The sequence below is a fragment of the Camelus ferus genome, chromosome 10 (genome assembly GCF_009834535.1).
Source record: "Camelus ferus isolate YT-003-E chromosome 10, BCGSAC_Cfer_1.0, whole genome shotgun sequence".
Classification (NCBI taxonomy): Eukaryota; Metazoa; Chordata; class Mammalia; order Artiodactyla; family Camelidae; genus Camelus; species Camelus ferus.
This window is the reverse complement of record NC_045705.1, coordinates 30,379,981-30,406,209: the sequence shown is the minus strand read 5'-3', so window position 1 is coordinate 30,406,209 and position 26,229 is coordinate 30,379,981. Positions and strand designations below refer to the sequence as shown.

Below are 26,229 nucleotides of genomic sequence, written 5' to 3'. Positions count from 1 at the left end.
CTCCTGGAAAGGCCATGTTTGGAACGGGCAGCGGGTCGGAAGTGGGTTGGAGGTTTGGCGGAAGTGGTTGGGGTATGAAGAGACAGGGAGGGGGCGGTTCCCGTTCGAGCGCGGAGCCGGATGTTTGCCGATTTTTGACAGGCGTGGCAGAGGGAGCGGTACCCGACCACGGTGAGCCGTCAGGCGCGAGGTCTCCCTGGGAGGTGGGGGGTGGGGGGAGGGAAGAAACTGGCCAGATCATCTGAAGGGTTGGGGTTCGGATGGGGAGGATCCGAGCGGACCCGAGGAAGGGAGCAGGCGTGGAACGGGGCCTGAGAACCTGGACTTCCCGCTGCGGGGATTCTGCTGCACTCTCGGGTCTGCAGTGAGAGGAGTTTGCTTCCTTGCTCCCTTCTTCCTGGCTCTTCGCTCGCTGTCGTCCAGCAAACTCATGGGAAGGGGTAATCTCCCAGGTCCAATCTAGGGAAGCGCTAAGAACAAAAATTTGAGAGAAATGTTTCCCCTTGCCACTTTCAAAATTTATTTCTTAATCTGTGAAATGGGATAATTACACCCAATCCGGGTTTTGTAAACCATAAGCTCTATGCAAACGTGATTGTAGTTGAAAGTTTTGCTGTTGTGTTGTGGGATTTGCATTTTCACAATTCTGGAGCCCCAACTAGGAGGGTGATCCCAATGCCAGAGAAAAGGATTTCAAGTTGTTATTTTAGTTCTCCGCTGAGGAGATTAGGGGAGAGGCTTACTTTGCCCTTTTGTATAACTTTGAGAATCCCATGAATGACAAGCACTTAGAGAAGTACTCAGGGATTGACCTGCCCAAAGAGAACACTTTAGACATGCAGGGATTAAAATCTTGACTTTACTGTATGACTCTAAGCAATTTGCTTATTTTTTCTGTTCCTCGAGTTTCTCAAACTGTAAAATGGGTTTAGTAGTACATACCTCACTCGTACTGTTGTGAAAAGATAATTTGTATCCAGCTCATGGCGGTTAGTTCCCTTTTCCTCTTAGGATATGAATTGATTCCTTCAGTCATTTAGCAAATGACTGAGCATCTACTCTGGGCCCAGATATAATTCTGAGGAGGTCAGGGGTTCTTAAACAGGGATTCTAAGAGGGCCTGTGAACCCCTTAAAATTTCATGCATGTGCTGATTTTTCTTAGAGAAAAAGTCCATAAATTTCACCAGAATTTTAGAGAGTTCCAGGACTGCCCAAAGTGTTAAAACCTCTGCCTAAAGTGACTTGTGAAGACTTTATAAAAGGTAGACATTTTACTTACTAAGAAGAGAAAAATTAATCTGAGACTAAGGAATATTTTGCAGAGTGCAGCAGAACTTGTAAGTGACAGGAATTTTAGGCAGCCAAGATATTTCATTTTCAGTACTTTATGTTAGAATTTCCCTGAACTGGCTCCCCCCTCCACCACACACATAAATGGGAGCTAAGCTTCTGGGTTCACAGGGGACAACAGCTGTGGGTTGAAGAGTCATAAAGGATGCCAGGTTGGCTGGGAGGTGAAAACAACTGTGATTACTTATGTTGGAAAAGGAGGGTATGGAGTGGGGGAGGGGTCAGTTCTGGAAGAACTGACAAAATAGAGGAGTTACTGGAAGAGGTGGAGTTCAAGTTCGTCTCCCTTTGAGAGAGTGCCTCTCTCCCTCCCTCACACATACTTCAGCTCCCAGCTGTTCCTTCTAACACTGCCTGCCGTTCATTTTAGCACAAGTATTTTAGAATGCTGAGAATTATATTTCTGGGAGGAGTCTTCACTTCTATAGCTGAGGAAATTTAGGCCTAGATAGGAAAAGGACTTGCCTGGCATCTTTGCAACTCAGTTAGGACCATAATCCAGGTCTCCTTAAAGCTCATCTCGTGCCTTTCTCATTGCATCAAGCACCCACTGTGTGCAGAAAGACTTCTCTGGAATAGCTGTGGGCAGGGCTGAAGGAGCACTTGGTGCCTGGGCAGTAACCGAACAGAAGGGATGGAGAAAAGGCTCAGGCCTGGAGAGGGTTACTTTGAGCTGAATTCTGTCCCTAGTAACCGGCTGGGGGCCCCTTTGGACACGCCCTCACAGCCTCCTGGGTCAATGTAGGGAGGAGTTTATAGATGAATCAGGTGTGGACTCCTCAAGACTGAGGGTTGCTTTTGTTGGAGGGTTGAAGCAGAATGGGGAGCTGGGGTGACAGTACAGCAGCGCTCACTGAGAGAAAGGCACTCCCAGTAGGGGAGGGAACTCTGTTTGCAGGAAGGGACTTGTATTTTGGTGGTAAGCAGTGAATAAGAGTAGCAGATAAGGCCAGGGGAGAGGAAGAGGGAACAAAAGAAGGATTTTTGTTGTTGTTCATTTGGTTGGGTTTTTTGGCTGTTTGGCTGCTCAGTTTTGGCTCAGGAGCTTGAAACAGCTTTTGCCACTGAATCAGTGTGGTTGCCCTGGTAACAGGGTAGTTGTTGCTAGGTTGTTGCTACGTAAATAGGGAGCTGCTGCCCTGCTGCCACTGGTTTGCCATCCAGAGTCTTTAGCAGGCTGTGACGTGTGCAGGAGGTTGTCACATCGCTTAGAGGTGTTCAGGGTCTGGATCTTGGCCCACAGTTCTCCCCTCTTCTCCCTACCCATGCCTGGGTCTTGTCTGTACTCCTTATCTGCCCTGAGATTCTCTGACCATATATGTCATTTTGGGGGCTCCAGGAATGCAGTGGACTTCCAATGGCCTCTTCTCTGGGGTTGGACGAGTGGGTTGAATTGAAACTCACCTCCCTCACACTGTACGGTGAGATTGTGAACGGAGAGGGATTGGCTTCTTGTTAGGGCTGAGGGCAAAAGATGCCTCCTCCAGGCTGCACGCAGTCACATCCTCCAGGTCAGACCCCAGACCTGGGCAACTGCTTTCAGAGTTGGCTCTTCTCCCTCCCGCCTGCTGCAGCTGCTCTCCTATTTTCCACCTCCTGCATCCCCACACTCTGGGTGTTGTGGGCTTCCTCCTTTCCCAGCTATGCCCCCCAATTCTTAGGGAAGTCTGTTGACCTTTCCCACCTTGAAATTAGTGTCAGGAGCTCCCCACAGAATAGAGTGGTTTGGGAGCCCGCAGGAGCCTGCAGATTGTCTGCAGGGACTGGCAGGCAGAATCCATGTCCTGCTCCTCATTCCTATCCTGGGGCAAACCCAGCTGGGCCCCTCAGCTCTGGCCTTTTTTCTGAGATGTTGTGGTCTCTGGCCACCTCCTCTTCCCTGAGCCAGGAGCTAGAGATGGAGTAACTGGGGCCTCTGCTGACCTTCTTCAGGCATGGGGTTTGGAGCAGCCCTGTGCTCCTTAGATTCTTGCAGCATCTCTACCCCACAACTGGGTCTGGGAAGCTTCTGTGCTCTCTGACCCCCAAGGCGAAGGGCGTGACCCTCTGCCCCATGCAGCTGGGACTACATGACAGAACCAGCTGGGCAGTGGGCAGTGCGGGGCCTGGCACAGCTCTTCCCCCTCCAGCTGGAGGACCTGAAGGCAGGCACTGAGCTGTGCCATCCTTTGCCCCAGCTGCCTCTTCTGGAAACATGCCAGAAAATTGTGAGCCAGGAAAACCAGGAGCTACATGGAGCTCTTGGCAAGAATGAGGAATGTTGAGGAACAGGGACAGGGGAGCTCAGGGGAGGGAGGAATGGGGGAAGGAGGGCTTGCTTTAGAAGTTATAGGTCAAAAGAGCGCGTCCTTGACATGCCCGCTGGCTCCCATCTCCCCAGGGTTCTCTTCAGGTTCTGTGGTGTGAAGCTGTGGGGGACAGGCTGGGCCATGGACCCACTCTCAGAGCTGCAGGACGACCTGACCTTGGATGACACCAGCCAGGCTCTGAACCAGCTGAAGCTAGCCTCCATTGATGAGAAGAACTGGCCCTCAGATGAAATGCCCGACTTTCCCAAGTCAGGTGGGCACAGCTGGATCTCAGCAGCCATGGGCACCTTACAGGGGAGACCCCCTTCCTAAGGAAGGAAGACCCCAGGAGGGCAGGATGGGAGCAGGCCGACCAGCCCCAGGGTGGGGCTGAGAGCACAAGCCTTACTGGGGGAAGGGCCAAAGGGCACAAATCTCAGGGAGAATATCGTGCCAGCCCCTCAGATTATCCACTGGTGTTGCTATATTTCTCAGATGACTCCAAAAGCAGCTCCCCAGAACCTGTCACACACCTGAAGTGGGATGACCCTTACTACGACATCGCCCGGCACCAGATTGTGGAGGTGGCAGGTGAGTACATCCAGCACTGCAGCTTTTTCCTCACAGTCTGCCCTCCTGGCTTAAGGAAGTCAGCTCCTCCTGCCTCAGGGGAAGGGGCTGCAGGGGAGGGGAGGGTCTGACTCCTGACCCTGGGGCTCTTGAGGCTCCATGTTCTTTAGAAACACAGGCTTGATTATGATGGCCACTTGGCCTGTTCACTTTCAACCACATCCCGACCTGTGACCTTGTCGTCTCCGTTGGCAGATGGTATGCGGGAGGCTCTGTGAAAGCCCTGGGTTTGATTTCCAGCTCTGCTCTCTGAGCTCATTTCTTCCTCACAGTGTTGCTGTAAAGATGACAGTAATGAACGTAAGTCAAGGCCTAGCCCAGAACCAGAACACAGTTGACTCTAAATAAGTGTTCATCCATCTCGCTTCCCTTTGCCCTCAGGTCAGCTTTTCTACCCCATCAGGGAGGTACCAGTCCCTCCTGGGAAACCTGATATCCAAGGAAGTCTGGAATGGCAGAGCCTCTTTCTAGAAGTTAGGGGCCACATGACCCCTGGAGCATCAGGTTCCTGGCAGTGAGACTACCCTGCTAAGAATGGGTGTGGCGCCCCCCCTTGGGTCTCAGCCCCAGTGAGCCACACCCTCCTCTTCATGCTGCAGGACCCAGAAGACTCCAGGAACAGGGGAGGTAGCGGAGATGTTGATGACTTGGTTACTGCCCTTAGGGTCCTCCGGCTAGAAGAGGAAACTGGAATTGTAGGATCCTTTGTCTTTTCCCTAATGGTTTTCTGTCCTAGGTGGTGAGGCCAGGTGGCTATAAGCAAGGATGACAGCATGGCCCTGCTCTGAGGCACTGGGGTGGGCAGGGGGAGCCAGGCAGCAGGTGGCCTCTGGAGCCCTGTGTGGCACAGGCTGAGGGGGTCCTGGAAGCAGTAGGGAGCCCCGGCTCTCCTAAATGCTGAGCTCTGGGAGGGAATGGGCAGGTGAGAGGTTGTCCCTAGTGTCAAAGGTGTTTCTTTGGCATCTGTGTTCCTAGTGCCTGCCCTAGTCTGGGTTGGAGGACTTGGTTATGGCCTGTCTCACCCCTACAGAGCAAGGCTGAGTTCTTTTTTGGCCTGGTCCTGCCCTGAGGACGGAGAATTACCTGAAGGTTCAGAACTTTCCTCACTCCCAGAGATGGACCTGACTGGGGTGTGGGGGTGTCTAATGTGAAGGACTCTCTATCCTGACATCCTCCTGGCTTATGTGGCCAAGTCACAGGCGGAGCAGGGGAGACTGCCCCCGCCCCCACCAGGTGACCCCTGCAAGTAGAGCTGCAACATGTTTCTGTTTCTCCAGGATGTGATGAGCCTGAGGGGGCCCAGCCAGGTAGGTGTGTTCCTGGCTCTCTGTGCTTGGCCTCTCTGGGATGTGGATCAGGAAGGGCTCTCGGTGGAGGCCAGGTGGGGCCAGCTTAATTGCAGCCCCACTCTGGGGAGCTGGGAGCTGGCGGTACTTGGGAGCTGGAAATAATAAAGGATTTATGGGAGGTTTGACAGGGTTGGGGCTGTGCAGGGACACATCCAGAGCCAGGAGGGAAAGGAGCTCCAGGGGAAGAAGAGCTTTGCCCATGAGGGGCGTGGGACTGGCAGTGAGCAATGGCCTGGCCTGAGTGCTGGCTCAAGGCCTCTCTGGTGGGGGTGTCCCCCATGTGTGTGCCTCTCTGACTGCCAAGAAGAGTTTAGATTGGCACTGCTAGAGCAAGAGTCACTTGGTGCGACTATGATGACGTCCTGGGAGGCCAGTTTCCTGGCATCAGAAACCAGAGAAAAAGCCCACGCTAGAAGGGAGGACAGAGTATGTCCCCAACTCCTCTGCTGCCTTGCTTCTGCCTGCTAGCAGTGGCTGTCATGCTCCATGGTCTTTCCAGTGGTGTGTGTGCTGGTAAATGTTTAATAGTTAGCCCTCCTGAAAGGAAAAAAAAAAGAAAAGGCTATTATTTGTATTTTCTGTAGCATTTGCAATTTCTAACTATTGACAGCAGATTTCAAGCTACCAACGATGATGTCACCTGGCTTGCAATATTCCTGCAATCTTTAACATTTTAACAAATGTATGAGCTTCAGCACATTGCCCCAGCTCCCACCTCCCCTCTCCTTGGTTGGCCTGTTCTGCAGGTTGTGGGAGGGTGCTGGTCTGGCGGGTCCCAGAATGCCTGCTGGAGGAGCTGCACTGCTGCTGCTGCTGCTGCTGCTGCTGCTGCTGCTGCTGCTGCTGCTGCTCCTGCTGAAAACCCAGCCCATCCCCTCCTTCCCGCCCCGGAAAGGTCCTGATTGGTATCTGGGGAATGCTGAGACTTCATTCTTAGGCAGCTGGGCTTTTCCTGGTGCTTCCCACAAACGCTTTGCCTCCGCATTGAGCCCTCTCCCTCAGGCTTCAGGAGACATGGTGCTGCTAGATCCTTCTCTCCCTTCAGTCTCCAGGACAGAAGTCTGTTCTCTTCTGAGATCAGGATGGGAGTCCCAGGCCCTTTGACACATGCCTCTTGTTTGAAGCAATCACCCTGCCTGCTGGCAAATGCCCAAGCCAGTAATGGAAATCCACTCAGGGAGGAGAGGGCAGGGGTGAGGCCCTGGGGTGGCTCATATCTCGTTCCTTGCTTGTCTAGAAGTCTTGCCATCCAGCTCCTCCCTGATCCCCCTGTGGCCCTCTATCCTCATCCTGACTTCACTCAGCATACATTTATAAAACACCTACTCTAAAACAAGCCCAGTAGTCAGCATTGAGGGTTTGTTGAGAAAAAAAATGCACATTGCCTCCTTCAAGGAATATACAGTCCAGTGAAATGGTTCTTGAGACTGGTCAGAAGGCTGTGAAGGGTATGGACCTCTTCCCCAGAAAACACTTGCATGTGCTTGTAATCTTTTTCATATAACATCATAGCGTTAGTGGATGCCCATTGCGGGAACCCTGGTTGAGAACCCAGTTTCTGAATTACAGGCAACTGAGTGATGGAACCACAGGCCCCTGGCCCCTCACTGCAGTTGTTGGCTTGATCAGTTACCAGCTCTTTAAATCCCAGAGCCCTGTGAGTTCAGACTTTCTGCCCTGCCTAAGTCCTCAAATCTGCCAGCCAGTGAGGACTGCCCTAACTGTTGGAGGTCAGGGATAAAGATAATTTTTTTGGAATCCCCTGGCCCCTCTTGGCATTTTCCCTTACATCCTGGGCATTTCCTCCACTTAGTGGGGAGTCGGCAGATCACGTCCCTCCCCTCTCAGGCTCATGGTAGAAGGCCCAGGGGGTTCTGAAGCTCCAGATTGTACACAAGGCTGGGCTGGCGGGTCTAACCTTCATCCCTGCTCCCTTCCAGTCTGCTCTGTCCGAGCCTGTGGGAAGTGACTAACAGTAGGTTGCCAAGCCATCCCTTGCTGGCCTGGAAGGGACCCAGCACCTCAGGATCCAGGCCATATTTTGAAAGAGAGCAGGTGGCACCTGGTCCTTTAAAATAAACCTGCTGCTGGATGGAGCTGCACTGTCGCCTCCTCAGACACACTTGCAGAGGGTTTTTGGCTTAAGTCGAGAAATTCCACCCCAGGCTTTGGGAAACTGTCTAAAGCAGTCTCATAACCTAGATACCACTGTGAGCAAACTCAGAAGTAGAATGATGCATACTGTGTAGTGCTGACCTGTGACTCTGTACAACATTTATTGAATACCTGCCACGTGCTGGGCTCTGGACCAGAACTAGACATTCAAAAATGGATGAGACACAGGTCCTGTCTTCAGGCTACTCACAGCCACTAGAAGAGACAGGCACATACACAGTTATACAAGAGAGTCAAATTGTCACGACAGAGATGCTAGATGGTTCATGCTGGGAGCCATGAAAAGGGACAGCTAACCTGCCTGGGGGAGGGAGGAGAGGACACAGGCTTCTGGGAGATCATGCCTGGGATGAGTCTGAAGGATGCAAGAGTTCGCCTAGAGGAGGGAAGCAGAATTGTTCTGAAGAGCAAGTTCTGTCTGGCAAGAGAGACAGAGGCCAACGCTGCCCGATGCAGACTGGGCTGCAGGCACTTCTGTGCTGGGAGGGTGCTCGTGTGAGCCAATCGGGGTCGGGGTAGAGGGCAAGCCTGGAGGGACCTGTGAGCCATTCTAAGGGACTTTTCCACAGCTGGGGTAGGGTTCAGAAGGAAAAGAGGAGTCAAGGCAGGAGAGTTGGGGGCAGGTAGACATTTTCAATTCTCCAAGGCTAGAAGTTGGGGCAGTTTAAAAAGGAGAACAGGTCCTCCCTAGGGCTTGGTGGGCCAGGCCTCAAACCCTGACCCAGGAAACTCTTGGAAGGTCCTGGCTAGGACCTTTCAGGGCCAACAGAGGCTAGGTACTGAGTGGAGATGGGACAGTTGAAGGGGCTGATCCACAGGTTGGACATGGTAGTCAGACTGTTGGGAGTGAGGCACTAAATCAGGCCAAAACACTGGGCTGGGCCCCCAGCAGGCACTGGGGCCATGCTGCCTACATTCCAGAAGCCTTCCTCATCCCCTCCATGGAATCTTGCCCTAGCCCTAGAGAAAAGGGTTAGAGCTTTGGCAACCACTTTGGAAAAGCACTGAGTCCTGGGTTAAGTCATTGACCAAGAAGGATCATCAAGATCATAGTTTATTAAACATAGAGATGACAGCAGGCATGAGGGGAGGGTCCTTCATCCTCCGAGGCAGGAGGACAGACTGTGCAGGCTGTGTAAGTGGTCTTTTCATTTGCCTCTGAAGCAATGGGGATTAGGCCAGTGTGGTCTGGTGACTCCGGAGAGGCACGTGGGTAAAGATGAAGGGACAGGCCCTGGGACGTGAGGGCATGGGGACCAGGCCTTGTCCCCATCAAGCTTTGCTTGGGGTCCCTAGTCCACACTGACCCTGGAAGAGCATCTCACCTTGGGAGGCAGTAGCGTATATCTCAGGAGCTCCCGGCTTCATGACAAAGCCAGATGGTCAGACCATGAAACAGTGACTAGTTTTGGACAGACATCCCTCTGTGATTACACTCAAGTGTGCACTTTCTCAAAGCAATACAAACTCTGAACTCCTTGTTCTTTAGAATATCCTTAACGAGAAAGGATATGATTTTTAAAAATGTCCAGAGGCCAATCAACTGTGGGAAATACTTCTGGCAATAAAATCAGAAAGTGTTGTTAGTAGTCAAAATTGAGACATGACTGTTAAGTAATCAGACTGATTTCCTCAGTAGCCTCAGGTTTTCTGAGAAGGTAGCTTCACGACGTTTTTCAAATACATGCTGCTCAGAGAGGCTACTTCTGGAATAAGTGTGGAGTTTTAAGATGATGTTTAGCAAGATAACAATTGCTTTGGTGGGTGTGACTTTTGGTTGTGACTTTTGGTTGTAGTTTTAGTTAAGGTGAAATTTACATAACCTAAAATTAACCATGTCAAACTGTACAATTAGGCACATGAAAAAATGCTCAATATTGCTAACTATTACAGAAATGCAAATCAAAACTTCAATGAAGTATCACCTCACACCAGTTAGAATGGCTATCATTAAAAAGTCCATGAACTTTGACACAACATTGTAAACTGACTATACTTAAATAAAAATATATTTAAAAAAAAAAGTCCATAAACAACAAATGCTGGAGAGGGTGTGGAGAAAAGGGAACCTTCCTACTCTGTTGGTGGGGATGTAGTTTGGTGCAGCCGTTATGGAAAACAGTCTGCAGATTCCTTTGAAAAACTAAAAATAGACTTAACCATATGATCCAGCAATCCCACTCCTGGGCATATATCTGGAGGAGACTCTAATTCAAAAAGATACATGCACCCCCAATGTTCACAGCAGCACTATTTACAATAGCCAAGACATGGAAGCAACTTAAATGTCCATCAACAGATGATTAGATAAAGAAGTTGTGGTGTATTTATACAGTGGAATACTACTTGGCCATAAAAAATAAAATAATGCCATTTGCAGCAACATGGATACATCTGGAGATTGTCATTCTAAGTGAAGTAAGCCAGAAAGAGAAAGGAGAATACTATATGATACCATTTATATGTGGAATCTTAAAAAGTGAGACAAGTGACCATGTTTGCAAAACAGAAACAGACTCACACACATAGAAAACAAACTTATGGTTACCAGAGAGGGGTGGGTGGAGGGATAAACTGGGAGTTTGAGATTTACACATACTAACTACTACTATATATAAAATAGACAAACAGCAAGGTCCTACTGTATAGCACAGGGAACTACATTCAATACCTTGTAATAGTCTCTATTGAAAAAAAATGAAAAGGAATATATATATATATGAATCACTATGCTGTACACCAGAAATCAATATAACATTGTAAATCGACTATACTTCAGTTAAAAAAAAAAGTATGTACGATTCAGTGGTATTTAGTCCACTCACAGTGTTGTACAACCACCTCTGTCTAGTTCCATAATTTCATCCATACCCATAGCAACCCGCATAGCCATAAGCTTCAACCCTTATTCTCCCCTCCTCCCAGCACCAACAAGTGCTAATTTGCTTCCTGTTGTTACAGACTTACCTATTCTAAATAGCTTGTGTAAGTGGAACCATACAGTATGTAGCCTTTTGTGTCCAGCTTCTTTCACTTAGTATGTTTCCAAGGTTCGTTCACAACAGTAGCATGCATCAGTACTCCATTCCTTTTTGTATCCAAAAAATATTCCATTGCTCGGATACACCGTGTTTTCTTTATCCACCCATCCACTGATGGACATTTCGGTTGTTTTCACCAGGTGTGATTTTTTTGAAAAGTTATGTTATTCTTTTACGCCCCAGCTCAGCAGCCCTGAGAGCACCTGTTTCTCTTCAGCAACACACCCTTGAGTGCAGGCAGCTGCCAGAAGGTCTGCTGCATGGGCCACTCTGGCCCCAGTGCTAACTGGCACGGATCTCCAGGCCTGGCCCCTTTCAGTTCCTCAGCCTTCTTCTCTTGGTTTATCTTCACCCACTGTGCTCCATCTTTCTCCGCACCTAGGAGATGACAAGTATGGGCGGAAGATCATTGTGTTTAGTGCCTGCCGAATGCCCCCAAGCCACCAGCTGGACCACAGCAAGCTCCTTGGGTGAGTACCCTTGGGAAAGTGGCGGGGGCCTGTGCCCAGATCCCCACTACAACCTGACATCATTTTCTTTACTGTCCCTTCTTGCCCCAGGGGTACCGAGCCCCCTCCCTCAGGGGACACCCTCTTTTCCTGAGGGAGCCATTTTACATTAGGAGGCAAGCACTGGGCTAGGAGTCCGACCTGGTTTCTAGTCCTGGGAACTGTCTGTGTGACCTTGACAAGTGTCTTCACCTCTGTATGTCTCTTTTTCTTCACTTTTCTTAGGGGATAATAATACAGCCCTCCTTCCTCGTGGGAGTGAGATACTGCATGTGACGATGCTTTGAAAAGTAAAATACTGTCCAAATATGAGGACTGATTGCGATAACGACACAGTGCTTCCGAGGCGGTTGAGTGTTGAACATTTGTGTGAATAGTGTTACCTTATTTGTGCCAAATTCAGTGCCCCCAACCTCTGTTCCTATCAGGGTTCTGATAGCCCAAGGCATGTAATACCTTTGGTTGTTCTAGATACCTCCTGATGCAAGTCTGAAGGCTGACTGAGAGCAGGAGCTTGACAGACTCTGTTCTGATAAGTGTTCACTGTTGAGGCTCCACTGGGCCCACGCTGGGCCCACAGCATGTGCGGGGCCCATGGAGGCAGAGCCGTAACTGACTTCCTCCTGGGGCCCCTTAATGTGTGTACAGTTTCCATCTTGCACTCCTTTTCTGACCACTTTAAAGTGCTCCCTGCCATTAAAAACATCTGCCCTGCCCACTCCAGCTTTTTGGTTGTGTGTGTGGAGAGGGGGACAGGTCAGGGCTACAGCGGTGGAAGCTGAGGCGCCTGAGTGCAGTCTCTGCTGTGCAGTGAGCCAGGGCCCGGCCCGTATCCCCAGCCTTAGGTGAATTCTTTTTCCCGTCTCCGAAGCCCTCCTCCCACTGCTCCTCAGCCCAGCAGGCAGGCAGAGGCTTGTCCAGGCCCATCACGTGGCCGGGCCAGGAATGGCCCAAGGAGGCCCTCCTGAGGGTTGGCCGAGTCACATGCTCTCCTCTCTGGTTGTAACACAGCGTCTGACAAGGCAGGTGACAGACTCCTGGCCAGATTATGGTCTGAGTAGGAGGAAGTCAGAGGATGGAGATGGGAAAGCACCCAGTTTCAGGAGAGAGCTTGCTGAGTGAGGCTGCCCCCATTCTGGCTTCGGCTGCCTTCAGGAAGCCCTCTGTAATCCATCCTGTCCATCCTCCAAAAAACATTTTGTTGACGTACACATATCCAGAAAAGTGAACAAATTATATATACTCCTTGATGAATTTTCAAAAACTAAATATACCCATGTCCTCCACACCCACATACCTCCCTTTGCTCTTCCAGCCACTGCTCCAAAGGGTAACCCTGTTCTCACATCCAGCTTCTCAGACTGGTTCTGACTGCAGAAACATCCTGTGAGGTATTCTATTTATAGATGTCCTGTGATTTATTTAACCAATTCCCTGTTGTCGGACGCTTAGTTTGCTGCTCAACTTTTTTCCCCATTATAAAACAGGCTACAGTGAAAAGCCTTTTACAGAAATGTTTCTGTTCATCTCTGATTATTTCCTTTGGATAAATTCCTGGACATATTTTTACTGGGTTAGAGTATGAACATTTTATAGCTTCTGATAAACATCACTTTGTTGCCCTCCAAAAGGTTTCTAACATCCGTCACATCAAAGGATGAGTGTATCATCACTACAATTTTTGCTATTTTATAGTTGCAAAATGCCATTTTTTTATATGACAGCTCTTTGCTCAGTGTGTATCAGGGGTATATCACTATGTAGTGCTAATGATCTGAATCATGATAACAAGTCCTGCATTAGACACCTCACATGCCTGCTGGTGCTGGCCCAGCCCGGCCCCTGTGGACCAGTGTTGAGGTTACCCTCTCTGGGTTAGGTCAGGTTGTATCTGGCATTTAATCAAATCCTTGGGCATTTCCCGTGGCTCCTACCCTCCTTCCTCACCTCCCCTTGGAAGCCCTTAGCATTCCTGCATGTGCAGCCTCCCAGCCTGGAGTGGTGTTCCTGCTGGGCCCTGGGAGCCATTGGTGAACCAGAAAGAGGGTTTTCCACTGGACTTCTCTCCCTTTCTGGAATTCGTGTTCATTCCCTTCATACTTCTGCACCTCAGGTGGCTCTGCACCTGTATGTATGTATGTTCGTATTGAGTGTCAGGAATTGTGTTGTGAGCATAAGGAACTTGAGGTGTGGATCTTTGATCCATAAAAACCCCCCTTGCTGGATCAGAGGACCCTCTGGCCACCCCAGCCCCCTCTCATGGACACTGTGTTTTACAGCCAGTGCTGGGAGTTTGACTGTAAAAGGCAGAGCTGTCCCATGGTCAACAAGGCAAAATCTGGAGTTAGTTCAGCTCCAGTCTCCACCACAAGTGTCACCTTAGATTGGCACTTGATGTCTCTGAGCCTCATTGCCCTCACTTATAAGAAGGGGATAATATCAGCCTCCATTATTATGAGGAAGGCATGAGATAATGTACACAAAGTGCTTGGTAGACACTAAAAGCTGAATATTGATAAATGGTGACTATCATCATCATTATTCAGGACAATCCCGTGAGGGGAATGTTATCCCATTTTTACTGCAGGTATGCAAGACGGCTCCAGTTAGTAACAGTCCTGGTCTGACTTCAAGTCAGTGCTCAAAACAGAGCTGTTGTTGTTATTCCTCCGCCCAGCCCAGCACTCCCCTGTACCTCCTGCACCACAGTGTGGTGATGGACTGTGCAGCCGGGATACATAGTGCAGGAGCCGGGGATGGCTATTGCACAAGCAGGGGATTCCTGGAGCACCGGTTCTGTCTTAATGGGGCCCCAGTTGTGTATAGAGCAGGCCCGAGCGGGGCTTTTCTCTTGAAGGTACCTGAAGCACACCCTGGACCAGTATGTGGAGAGCGACTACACGCTGATCTACCTGCACCACGGCCTGACCAGCGACAACAAGCCCTCCCTCAGCTGGCTCCGCGACGCCTACCGGGAGTTTGACCGCAAGTGGGTTGGGACCTGCAGTGGGCTCCAGGGCCTGGGGGCAGAAGCTCTGCCAGGCTCTGGGCTGCCCTCGGCTTGGGCAGGAACATATTGCATGCCAGGAAGAGGCGGGTACCCGGCCTGGGGAAACTAAACACAAAGAATCTCAAGTTGAAATGGCCTGGGTTGAAATCCCAGTTTCTCTGCTTACTCGTTCTGTGACTTTCCATGTTACTTAACCTCTCTGAGCCTGTTTCCTAACCTGTAAAAATACGGCAACAGTAGCACTTACCTTGCAGGCTTAATCATTAGTCAAATCAGTGTCAGTAAGAGCCTAGCTCTGTGCCCCTCCTGCCACGCCCGCTCCTGAGCTCCCACTTGGCCCCTGCAGGTACAAGAAGAACATTAAGGCCCTGTACATCGTGCACCCCACCATGTTCATCAAGACCCTGCTCATCCTGTTTAAGCCCATCATTAGGTGAGTGGGCCCAGGATGGGGCACTGGGCTCCTGTTCTGCCCCTTGAACTCTAAAGCAGATACCCGAGGACACCAAGCATCCTGAAGACAGTCCAGTTTGGGGCTAGGCCTCTGATCTGGGCTGCTGAGGGGACAGTGGAGGCCTGCTGAAATGGGCCCGCCCTGGACCCATACCCTTTCTTCTGTCGGCAGCTTCAAGTTTGGGCAGAAGATCTTCTATGTGAATTATCTGAGTGACCTGAGTGAGCACGTGAAGCTGGAGCAACTGGGGATCCCTCGCCAAGTGCTCAAGTGAGGCTGGGCGGGGGCTGTAGGTGCCCAGTGGCACATGGTGCAAGAATATTGTGTTTGTGGGGGAACATGCCGGCCGAGGGGAGAAGCAGCCTTGGGAACCCCAGGATACACAGAGGAAGTGAATGTAATGAGTTAAGAGACAGCGCATGGGGTCAGAGAGAACAAGTTCAGATCCCATTTCAGTCACTGAAAAGCTATGTGACTGAATCTCTTCACTTTCTCATGTGTAAAGTGGGGTTGAGGGGAGGACTGAATGAGGTCATCCATGTAAAATAGCACAGCACGTGCTTGACACACAAGAGTTGCCATAGTGACTGCAGAACCAGGTAGAGGGCTTGACCCTCCCCTGTGCTCCCCTAGGTATGATGACTTCCTCAAGTCCACACAGAAGAGCCCTGCGACAGCCCCCAAGCCCATGCCACCGCGGCCCCCGCTGCCCAACCAGCAGTTCGGGGTCTCCTTGCAGCAGTGAGTATGCGAAGGGTGGGCGGGGCTGGTGCCTGGGGACCCGGAGGGGTGCGGATCCCACTCACTGCCTTGTGCCCACAGCCTCCGGGAGAAGAACCCGGAGCAGGACCCCATTCCTCTCGTGCTGCGGGAGACGGTTGCCTACCTGCAGGCCCACGGTGAGTGCCGGGCCGCCCCTCGCCATCAGCTGTATCTCCCAGCTCCGCCCCCACCCCAGAAAGCTGCTAGGCGGGGCTGGGCGAGGTCCCACACACTCCAGCACCCACACGGACCCTGCCTGGAACCCCGAGACAGAGAATGGGTGGGGGAGTCGGCACATGGCCCCAGAGCTCTGAGACTCACTAGGCTCACTGTTTCCCAGCTCTCACCACTGAGGGGATTTTCCGGAGGTCAGCCAACACCCAAGTTGTACGCGAAGTGCAGCACAAATACAACATGGGTGAGTGGCCCGGGGATGTGCTGAGACCCACAGGACCAGTACAGAGAAAGAGAGAGAGAGAGAGAAAGAGTGTGTGTGTGTGTGTGTGTGTCTGTCTGTCTCAGAGGTTTCTGTGGCATTTGGTATAATTACATGGGTCTTACTCCAGCCTGGTTGCCCCAGGCCTGCCTCCTCCTCAGTCAGGCTCCTAGGGCCCGGGTTTAGGGTCACTGGGAGGCGAGGAATAACTAGCATGTGCTGGGAGCGCCCACTCCCCAGATGGCCTGCACCTGTGTCCCCTGTCTCAGTGGGAGGAGGAGGCTTCTTGCCAAGGGCGAAGTTAGGCCGTGGGGCCTGCTTGGCTTCCGGTTGCCTGCTGGTCTCCAGGCGGGTCCAGCTCCTCTCCACCCTTCCTCTCTTCCTTGCCCCTAGGGCTGCCTGTGGACTTCGACCACTACAATGAGTTGCACCTGCCAGCGGTCATTCTCAAGACCTTCCTCCGGGAGCTTCCTGAGCCCCTGCTCACCTTTGACCTTTACCCCCACGTTGTGGGCTTCCTCAGTGAGTGTCGGTCTCTTCCCTCCCCAGCTCTGTGCTGCTACTACAGGGTGGGGTTGCAGATGGACTCAGAGCAGGCAGGTTTGGCCTGTCCTCCAAGGAAAGTCTGGTTGGGGTCTCCCTTCTAGCCTGACTTCAGGGCTTCCTGAACCAGCCCAGCCTCAGGCTCCTGTGACCTGGGCCCCCATTCCTCATAGACATTGATGAGAGCCAGAGAGTGGAGGCGACACTGCAGGTCTTCCAGACGCTGCCTGAGGAGAACTACCTGGTGCTTCGTTTCCTCACTGCCTTCCTGGTGCAGGTGAGACCTCGGCCTCTACCACTTACCTGCAGAGAGGGGGGAGGAGCCTCCACGGCTGCTGCTCCTGGGCGTGGTTGCTGGGCATGGGAAGCAGGGTCTATGGCTTCCTGCTGCAGCCCCCTGATTCCCTCCACAGATTTCTGCCCTCTGTGACCAGAACAAGATGACCAACACTAACCTGGCTGTTGTCTTCGGCCCTAACCTGCTCTGGGCCAAGGATGCTGCCATCACCCTCAAGGCCATCAATCCCATCAACACCTTCACCAAGTTTCTCCTGGATCATCAAGGGGAATTGTTTCCTGACTCCAAGGGGCTCTGAGCCCAGCCCTTGCCCCACCCACCCCCTTCTCCTATAGCCCCAGTTTGGACTCTTCCTCCTGGCTTCAGCCTTACAGGAGCCCGGGGCTCCTGCCCAGGAAGGGGCCATGAGGCTCCCCCATCTAGAGATAGAAACTGGAGCCAGCCAACTAGCTGACTCGACCCCTCCTTCTGTCCAGCCCACCTCACCAGCCCTGGAGGCCTTGCTGTCACCACAAGACGTTTTTCTTCGCCTTATACTTCTCACTGCCTCCTTGGATACCTGGCTCCTGCTGAGCTCTGCAGAGCTGGCCTTGGCTTTTCAGGCAGGAGGACGGGCCCCAGCAACCTGCTTTCTCCTGCCTCTTTCCCTGGTAACTGGAGATGCCAAAATCACTGCCGGCTGGGCTGGTAGCTGGGGCTGGTCCTCCCCTTCCTGACTGCTGGGGAATGGAAGGCTGTGTGGGCCTGGGCTGGCCCTGCTGAGGCTCCTCCCTGTCTGGGTGAAGGCCTGGTTGCCAGCACCCTGCTCCTGCCCTCCCCGCTGACAACTCAGCCTTGGGTACTTCCACAGCTAGTGAACGGCAGGCTGGAGTCGGCTTCCTATGTCTGCCTTCTCTTCCACACATCCTGGGTCAGCCTTTCCCAAGTGGTACTGCCCCCAGGGTGTCCTAACCCCCTGGTTCTAACCAGGACTGGCAGCTTGGATGACAGGGCTGAGTCCCAGCATCCATTCAAAATAGACACCCCATTCCCACCCCTGAGAGCCCCCTAGTGTCTGGTCAGACCAGTGACAAGCAGACCCCCTGCCCCGCCCTGCCCCTCATGTCTTGCCCCCCCTCCCTTCCCACTTGGACAGATCCTTAGCCATGTCTCTTGTGGAGTCCCTGCCCTGGCCAGGGATGACTCAGTGCCTCAGGATCTGTGGTAGCTCCTTCCTCCAGCTGTGGACTCCTGGAGGGGCTGGGCAGAGACTGCTAATTAGATCGGCCTCTGCCAGGTAAGTTCTAGCAACCTCCCTGGACCCTGATGATGAGGGATATCCCTCTTTCCACCTGTGTCCCTTCCTGGGGAACCCCTTTTCTGCAGCCTTGGCCAAGCCTGTTCCATGGGGATCCTCAATGACCAGTCCTGTCCCATCTGTGAGCTGGGTGTGGCCTGGGCCCTGACCTCACTGGGCTCTCTCCCCAGGACACTAGCATGTCAGGACTCCCAGGGCCTCCAGTGGCTGCTGATTCCTTGTCAGTCCCTGTGTCTCTGCCAAGCCCAGGCTTCTGCTTTCTGCCTTCCTTTGTATATCAGGTGTTGCTCATGCCCCACTGACTGAGGAGCCTCATGGATCTATTTGGTCCCTCTCCTGTCCCCTCCCGCACTGGTCTTTACCTGGGGGGGTGGGGGGCTTGTACTGTGAATCAAGTGTTCACATTCACACTTAATGACTTCCTTGGCACCAATCATGTATTTCACCTTTGCACTTTTTATATTTCAATAAAAAAGGAGATGGAAAACTGCCCATCTGGCTGTTAAGGGAGTGGGCATGGAAGTTCAGAGCTGAGTGGGAAGCGTGGTGTGACTGGGGGAGAGCACATGATGGGGCCTCAGGAAGTCCCCTCCCTAGTCCCACTGACCCCTTCCTCATCCTGCTCACTTGTGAGCGGACATGAAGCTTGACCATCTTCCAGGCTTAGAAGTATGAACAGTCACTTTCCATGTGTTTGCACCTGCAGCATTCCAGCTGGCTGCCAAGTGCTACATCCTATAACCAGGACCTCTTTCCCCAGAAGAGTGGACTGTGGAGACCACAGCATGGGCTTTAGAGTCAGACCAGGATTTGAATCCTAGTTCCATCACTTTACAACCAGCTCTAACTGGTAACAATCATGTAACTGGCACCCCCTCTGAGACTCTACTTCTTTTCTCTGAAGATGAGATATAGTCATCCCTCCCTATGTGTGGATGGTTGGTTCCAGCCACCACCACCACCCGCCCTGTGATTCCAAAATCCGAGGATGCTCATTCCCTTATGTAAAATGGTGTCATATTTATCATCCACACAATCCTCTCATATACTTTAAATCATCTCTAGATTACCTGTAATACCTAATACAGTGTAAATGCCATGTAAATGGTTGCCAGCATGTAGCAAATTTGTTTTGCTTTGGGAGACTTCCTGGAATGTTTTTCTTCTGAATATTTTCTACCTGAAATTGGGGGAAATCTCGGATATGGAACCCACAGATGTGAGGGCCAACTGTACTACATTTGTATAGCAGCCAGGGTTGGCACCCTCATTTCCTAACCATCCTGCTCCTCCCCACCCTCCCCTCAGCCTGAACCTTGACTGTTTCCACCTGCCACCTAGTCAGATGGAGGCTATGAAAGATCCAGTCTTCCTTTCCTCTGTTAAGCAGATTTTGCTTTGTTTTAAAGGTTAAGATTGTAAAATGTATTTGTATTTTGCCCCACTTAAAAAAAAAGTTTGTCGTGGGACGGGCAGGTCAGAACTTCACTAGGTACAGTGGTCAAGTTCCAGCTGTTTATTGCTTTTCTGCTGCTTGGCAATCAGGAGGCAATGGTGGCCTCAGTCAGGCCTGTCTTTTTCTCCTCATTGCTTGTTTGGGCTGGAGAAGCCAGGCCAAAGCTGCAGGATCAAGCTGGTGTTAAAATATTTATAAAAACAGGCACTGAGCTCCATGAAACCAGTCCCCTGCACAGCTAGGACCTTCGTCCAGGTAGCTTGAACAGAAGGCGCAGGCAGCCCGTCTCCCTGGCTCTGCTCAGCTCTAAGCTGGGTGACTTTACAACAGAGAGGCAGTGACCCAGGGAAATGACGAGACAGGGCAGTGGGAGATGGAGAGCTGTTTACTTGGGCTGGGCTCCTGGCAGGGCCTCTGCTGAGTGACTCAAAAGCCAGTTTACCCCGGCCTTGGCAACATGGGTCTCCAGGGGCAGAGTGTAGGGAGACAGCTTAAAGGGGTAGGACACTACCATCAGACACAGGGCAACTGAAAACTTGGCTTTTGGGAGACCCCAACTGAAGGTGAGGACTCCAAGGACAGTCTTTCCACCATTTCTGACCCAGGGGTTGGGTGACCACCCTGACTGGCTGCATAGTCCGGTATCATGGTCCATGTCACATGCAGTTCACTAACAGCAAGGGCTCCCAGGGCTCATAGTGGCAGCAGTGGGCGGGCCCATTCTTTTCAGCCCCAGATTTGGGCCGAGTTTAGAATTTTCTCACCAACTCTCCCCTGTCCTCGGGCTTGGTCTCAGCCTGCAGGGTGTTCTAGGCAACCAAGACAGCACTTACCAGCTCTGTTAGTCTCTGGCCTCTAGAACCACCTCTGCCTCTGGGGCATGGGCTCCACCTTCCACTCCCTCCCCACACTGCCCACCACGGGCAAACTACCAGGAGGGAGGAGCTGGCTTTGCCAGGTCTGAGACACCTGCCTTGTGAGCCCCTGGGGGCCAGGCAGGACTCATCCCCGCAGGGCTCTTCTACTTTCCCTGGCTTCTGAGAGGCCCTCCCAGTGCCTGGCTCGAGCTGTCAGACCAGGTCAGCCAGACAAACCTGCACAGCCCTGGACTTCCTGCTACTTCACCCCGTTCCTTCCCTTCTGTCTGGTTTGCACAGCCATGACCTCTCACAGCAGATCAGCAAACATCCCAGGCAGTTTGGGGAGCCCCCACCACCTGCCTGGCCTCTGCTGGAAACATGGCAGAGACCTGCCAGCTGTCTTTCCCTCTGAGCCAAACGCTGCTGCCTAGGGCGAGTGGTAAGCGTGCCATGAAGGGAGGATGGGGAGCTGAAGATACTGGCCTAACGGTATGAAGGTTTCACTATGGACACACTTGACATGCATGCCTACTTCATGCACATTATCTCACTGAATAGTCACAAACAACTTCTGAAATGGGGACATTACAGCCAAGGAAAATGAGGCTCTAAGAGGTTCCCTGACCAGCCCAAGGTGGCACAGCTGGAAGTGGCCCAGCCCCCAACTCCAAACAGCCTGCCTGGCTCTGCAGCCTGCACCTCACGTGGCACCGCTCCTCCCTCCGTGGAGCCTGTCAGGTGACCCGGGCCTATAGAAGTGAGCTAGGTTTTTAGACTTGTAGGACAGGAGGTTGTAAAGTACAGAAAAAAAAAATTTATTGAAAATCTCTTGAATACATTGTAAAGTATAGCTCCATATTTCCAAATAAAGTAGGCTGGAGGAGGGGGAGGGGCTCTCCCACCTGGAGACAGGTGATGGTCCCAGCCCTACCCCGGGGGTGCTGCGGGGGTCAGTCTAGGGCTCATACCTTTCATTGTACAGGGCTGAGGGGCAAGGGCCGGCCTTGACAGTTGTTCTGCTCCTCCCAGGCTCAGCTCAAAAGTCAGGGCTCAGCCTCCCTGGCCTCTCACTGATGGGGTCCTGAAGAAAGGCTGCTGCCTGCAGAGGCCAACAATAAGGAATCAAAGAGGAAAATGGCTAACAGGCCTCTTCACATTTGGCCTTGGAAGGAGGGCAGTGGCTGAGATATTGGGGTGAGGTAGGGGTGGGGGTAATCAGTAACTTACCAGGACCTTCAGTGCTGGGGCCTTGGGGGTAAACCTGGATTGGTTTAGCAGGCCATGGTGTGCTCTGGCCCAAAGACAGGAGGGTCAGTTGGACACCACCCCTGGGAACACTTCTTTGCGGCAGCAGAATGTGCAGAGGTAGGGCTCAGCCCGACTGAGACAGCATCACAGCTGACCCCAGCCCTCAGAGATCAGCCTCACAGGTGGGGACAATGTCATATGCATTTACTAACAAGCAACTGAGGGCCACCTGCTCTGCTGCAGAACAGCTGCTGCCAGTGAAGACCCCAGGTGGGCCGGGAGGAGTGGGGTGGGCCTTGTTTTCCTTGGCTGCGACTACCAGTTAGGCTGCGAGGAACAGATGGTCAGTGGGTGAGGCTAGGCCCTTGACTTGCAAGTAACAATTCCTGAAGGGTTAAGTCAATTGTATGCCCAGCTGTGGTTTCTCAACAAGAAACCAATCCAATCAGTAAACCTCAGGGGGGGTTAAAGAAAGGTGGTGGCCAGGCCCAGGCAGGAGGAAAGGCCCATTACCCAGCTCTGAGAAACAGGAACAAGTGTCCCAAGAGGGGCCTGTCTGGCCTTCCCCGGGGCCACAGCGGGACACACACATTGCCCCTTGAGCACGGCACGTGGCACAACTCTGAGGAGTCATCACATTTCACACCCAAGACTTCCTGGGCTGCCAGAACAGCATCAGTCACTTGGGAGAGAGATTCCAGGCTCTCGTCAGGAATATGGACGTGTCCAAGGTAGAGCCCGTTGTCAGTTCAAATGCAGCGATTCTAGGAGGTTCTGTTGCCCTCAGCCAGCCCCATTCTTGGATCCCACCTTATATATATACACGGGAAGGAAGATCCTCAGAGCAGCAACCCCGAATCTGAGGAACCTCCATGGGAGGAGGTGCTGCCCCAGGAAGAGGCCCTCCACCTTCCCCAAGTGAAAACATCTAACCTCAAACATACTTTCTCTATAAAATATCTGATTTCTCTGAAAGTAATAAATATTTACCATGTTCTATAACCAAGGAGCAGCAACAGGGGGAGGGAGGAGAGGATAGAGAAGAACCTTTGCTGTGACTCTAATGACAGAATCCTAGAGACTCAGGATTCTGTTTCTATGTAGCTGAGCACAGGCAGCCACCAGGGCTGCTCGGATGGGCTGGCACAGCCTTTAAGGGTGGGAACAGCTGACTTTAGAGTTCCCATCATCTTGGGCAGGAGGCCTGCCATGTTGCCAAAAATACAGGCATGGGGCAGACAGAGAGAGGAAGAAGATACCAGAACTAAAGAAGAAAAAAAGACCTAAAGGGGCCCTTCCTTCCTCCCTCCCCCTGGCACTGTCTCCTTCCTCTTTCTGCCTCCACACCAGTCCCTGGGCTACCAGCTGGAATGTCAAATGGCTGATGGTGAGGGGCCAGCTGCAGGGCAAACCCGGGGCAGGGGGCCAGCAGGAGGAGCAGATTGACAGCCTTCGTGAAGCAGTTGCCCAAGGCGGTGTAAGCAGAGGGCCCCCCCGTTGAAGGAGGCCAAAGGGTGAGTCCTCTTAAATGTTATCGCTGGCTTTCACTGCTGCCATGAGTCTCCCTGTGGGAGAAACCAGCCTCCCTCCCACCTGGCTTGGAGCAGGATGAGGGATGGGAGCAGCTGATGAGTGGAAGGCTCTGTCTCCTGGGACCACAAAAAGGGGAGGCTGCTGGTACTCGAGGACACCAACTTTTACTGCAGAGTTTCTACAAAGGCATCAAATTCTCGGACATTCTTCTCGTGCACAGCCAGCTTCTCTGGTAGTGAGTCCTGTACCGGGAGGGGAAAGAAAAGCTGCTTATTCAGGCAGGGCCTTGAAGTCAGCCGTCACCTGGGCTGAACAGAGTGCGGCAGAGCCTGGCTCGGCAGCACTGGGCCGGAGAGCCGAGCGCCGAGCAGGCACCAGCCAGTGGGCGTCTGTCCAGCAGGCGACAGTGGGGGCTGGGGAGGTGAACAGAACAGCCTAGGGAATCCAAGCAGGCCACACACACAATGAGACAGAAAAGGACCAGGCCAACAAGAGGATGACACAGAGAAATTCAACATTGAAATATCTCTGGCACAGATTAGACGGACACTAGAATACAACAGTAGGTTTAGACCCCTACAAATTCAGAAAGTTTACAAATGATTTCTTCATAGCCTGTGTGGGGCAGGCATCAGAATCCCCTGGGGGCACACGAACAAGGCCGTCCCAGTCACACTCCCAAGAGATTGTGACTCAGCGGGTCTGTGGTGAGGCCGAGGAATCTGCTGCGTCTTCGCACCAGCTGAGGAGGGGGTGGGTTAGAAGGGGTTGAGAGAGAATGAAAAAGAGAAGACAACAGAACCACAAGGAGTTAAGTTTAACTGCCCTCAGGTATCAACTGTTAATTAAAATTTGGCCCTAATCAGGTGGTGTGTCTCCACTGATGGATGAATCCGCACCTCTGAAGAGTTCAACCATCGCAGAAGACATCCTGATGGGCACTAGGTACCTGGCAGAGGTGGGACACTCTCCTACCACAGGACTTACAAAGTGACCCAGACACACCAGATGCCTGGGCAGGTTTGGGAGACCGGGGCAATGGGCCAGTACTGGCGGCAGCATCACGTCGAGAGCCTTTGGACTCCAGTTCCTTCCAAGCACATTTCAAACAAGAGGCCAGGGAATCAGTGTTTAAAAGCCTAAAATCAGAAGCGGGAATGTCTGGAATCAAAAGTTTTGTTATGCCAGCTCGGTGTAACCACCAGCAAGTTATTTGTTCTCAGTGTCAGTTTTCTCATCTGTAAACTGGGATAATAAGAAAACCTACCTCATGAAGATTCATGAGAAAAATGTTTGGCACCGAGAAAGCCTCAAAAAATCTTACTACTAATAATGACATTATTACTGCATTGTGATCATTACTGAGCATGCTTCTCTGTCCAAAGCAAATCAAGGCAGCTATTCCTAGATTTCTATTCCTAGAGCCATTCCTCTGATTTCAATATAGGAGGTGATGTTCCCACCTCAGGCAGAGAGACCCTTACATCTGACTGTGCGGCTGTGCAGGGCACTCCTCTGCCCTTCAGAGGCAGGAAACAGGAAATGCCCTAAACAGGGATGTGGCAATTACAGTCAGTATCAGGACATCTGGTTTAACACAAGCAGCAGAGAACGAGCTCTCTGAGGCAAGGGCAAAAACACCAACACGCTGGGCCTTCCACTTCTTCTGGCCTGTACCATGGCGTCAGCCTGGCAAGCTTAACAGCTGATGGCAAGAGCTGTTGGAGCAGCCTGGCTCTGCAGCATCAGCAAGTAGGAAACATCGGGCACCAAACAGGAGTGTGTGAGAAATGCCGCGAGAGTGCAGAGGAAATGAGGAAGTGAGCGCAAGCAAATTCAAGATAATGACTGCCAGACACGACGCAAATCTCAAGTGCGATCACAGGAAGACCATGGTCTAAAAGTGTCCTGTAACAGGGAAGATGGGCGATGGTAGGGTGGTAAGGAACAGGAAGAAATTTACAGGCCTCTAGGGCAGGAATGACAATCAAAGGGGGAAGGGAGGTCAGAGGATGAGGTGTGTGGGGAAGGGGTTTCCATACCAAGTCCTCAGCCATGGACTGTGCCCCAATATCTATGGAGAGGCTGCTCAGCTGAGGCGGGTTCTGAAATTCACGATAGAAGGTCCCCAAGTCCATCGGAAGAATGTCATCTTTAGAAAAAGCTGGTTTCTTAAAAAACAAGACAGATTCAAGTTTAGCTTGCCTTGGACCACAGAGAAAAATCTGAGGGCGTAAGCTATTAACAACCCTCTTTCCTTCCGGTAGTTATCAAAGAAAAGGTTCCTCTAGGTTTATCTTGGAGAGAGGAATCTTTACACCTTTCCCTTCTGGGCAGCTGAATTAATCCTGGTGATGACTCCTCTCTACCCTGGGTGGGTTTAGGTCCCTTTCCTTCACACTCCTTTCAGACACAAAGGCTATCCATTCACAAATAGGACCTGTGCGGATACCACTGGAAAATCCCATTTCAAGTTGAATTTCAACCAAAGACATGACATAAAATGCCTTACTGCTCATGGGCCTCCAAATGTCTCCCCAAGCAGGGTATGAGGGCAGGTTCCCCACTTAAAATGCACAGCCAGCACCCGCTGCCCCATTCCCTCTGTCTATATTGGCCCATTTGACCCTGTGAAGGAAGAAGTCCTGTTCCAGTGCAATGGATGCTTCCAGGTTAATCTCCCTGGAAGCAGCAAAGGTCAAGGAAGGTGATAGCAACTTACGAAGTCGATCATAACAAAGTCGTCCTGGGTGTTGCCACTGCTGCCCCCACTGGAGCCATCAGATAGCAGGCTGCCCTGGAGAGGAGATGTAGTCTCTGGGGAATCTGGAGGATTCACCTGTTTCAGAATAAGCCAGAGGTAGGGGTGGCTCTGTGCACTGGCTGCAAATCCATGAGCCAAGGGGCATGGCTAATGGTCTGTGGAGGAATACTGACTCGCCCAGGAAGGACGACGACTCTGGCACTACCTCACTGCAAAGTCCACTT

At 51.9% G+C, this 26,229-nt stretch overlaps 2 protein-coding genes and 1 long non-coding RNA gene across 12 annotated transcripts in view; 1 reads left to right on the top strand and 2 right to left on the bottom strand.

Annotated features, from left to right (window-relative positions):
• The first annotated feature begins 17 nt into the window (after positions 1-17).
• Positions 18-18,635, top strand: ARHGAP1 (Rho GTPase activating protein 1). 3 transcript variants are annotated; one of them, XM_032488563.1, is made up of 13 exons: positions 18-171; positions 3,733-3,914; positions 4,136-4,231; positions 11,218-11,305; positions 14,202-14,333; positions 14,701-14,787; positions 14,980-15,078; positions 15,442-15,549; positions 15,631-15,707; positions 15,911-15,988; positions 16,400-16,528; positions 16,723-16,826; positions 16,963-18,635. In XM_032488563.1, the coding sequence occupies exons 2-13, from the start codon at positions 3,782-3,784 to the stop codon at positions 17,143-17,145; spliced, it is 1,314 nt and encodes a 437-aa protein (XP_032344454.1). In that variant the 5' UTR covers positions 18-171; positions 3,733-3,781; the 3' UTR covers positions 17,146-18,635. The 3 variants fall into 3 exon arrangements, with proteins under 3 accessions (XP_032344454.1, XP_014411490.2, XP_032344453.1); XM_014556004.2 differs by lacking the exon at positions 18-171 and adding an exon at positions 218-357; XM_032488562.1 differs by lacking the exon at positions 18-171 and adding an exon at positions 417-440.
• LOC116666367 lies at positions 10,467-16,986 on the bottom strand. Its single transcript, XR_004323180.1, has 3 exons — positions 16,853-16,986; positions 14,602-14,694; positions 10,467-11,213 (listed from the first exon to the last, which is right to left on the bottom strand). It is a non-coding gene; the product is annotated as an uncharacterized LOC116666367 (long non-coding RNA).
• Positions 18,636-21,254: 2,619 nt separating the features above from the next.
• ATG13 (autophagy related 13) overlaps positions 21,255-26,229 on the bottom strand; it is a 42,695-nt gene continuing 37,720 nt past the window's right edge. For 6 of the 8 annotated variants that reach the window (XM_014555997.2, XM_014555998.2, XM_006180878.3 and 3 more), the window contains 3 exons: positions 25,964-26,080; positions 25,284-25,412; positions 21,255-23,483 (listed from right to left, as the gene is read on the bottom strand). In XM_014555997.2, coding sequence (XP_014411483.2) covers positions 23,406-23,483; positions 25,284-25,412; positions 25,964-26,080 — 324 coding nt within the window. In that variant the 3' untranslated portion in view covers positions 21,255-23,405. The remainder of the gene's footprint in view (positions 23,484-25,283; positions 25,413-25,963; positions 26,081-26,229) is intronic. The other 2 variants (XM_014555999.2, XM_032488561.1) reach the window with 1 other exon arrangement.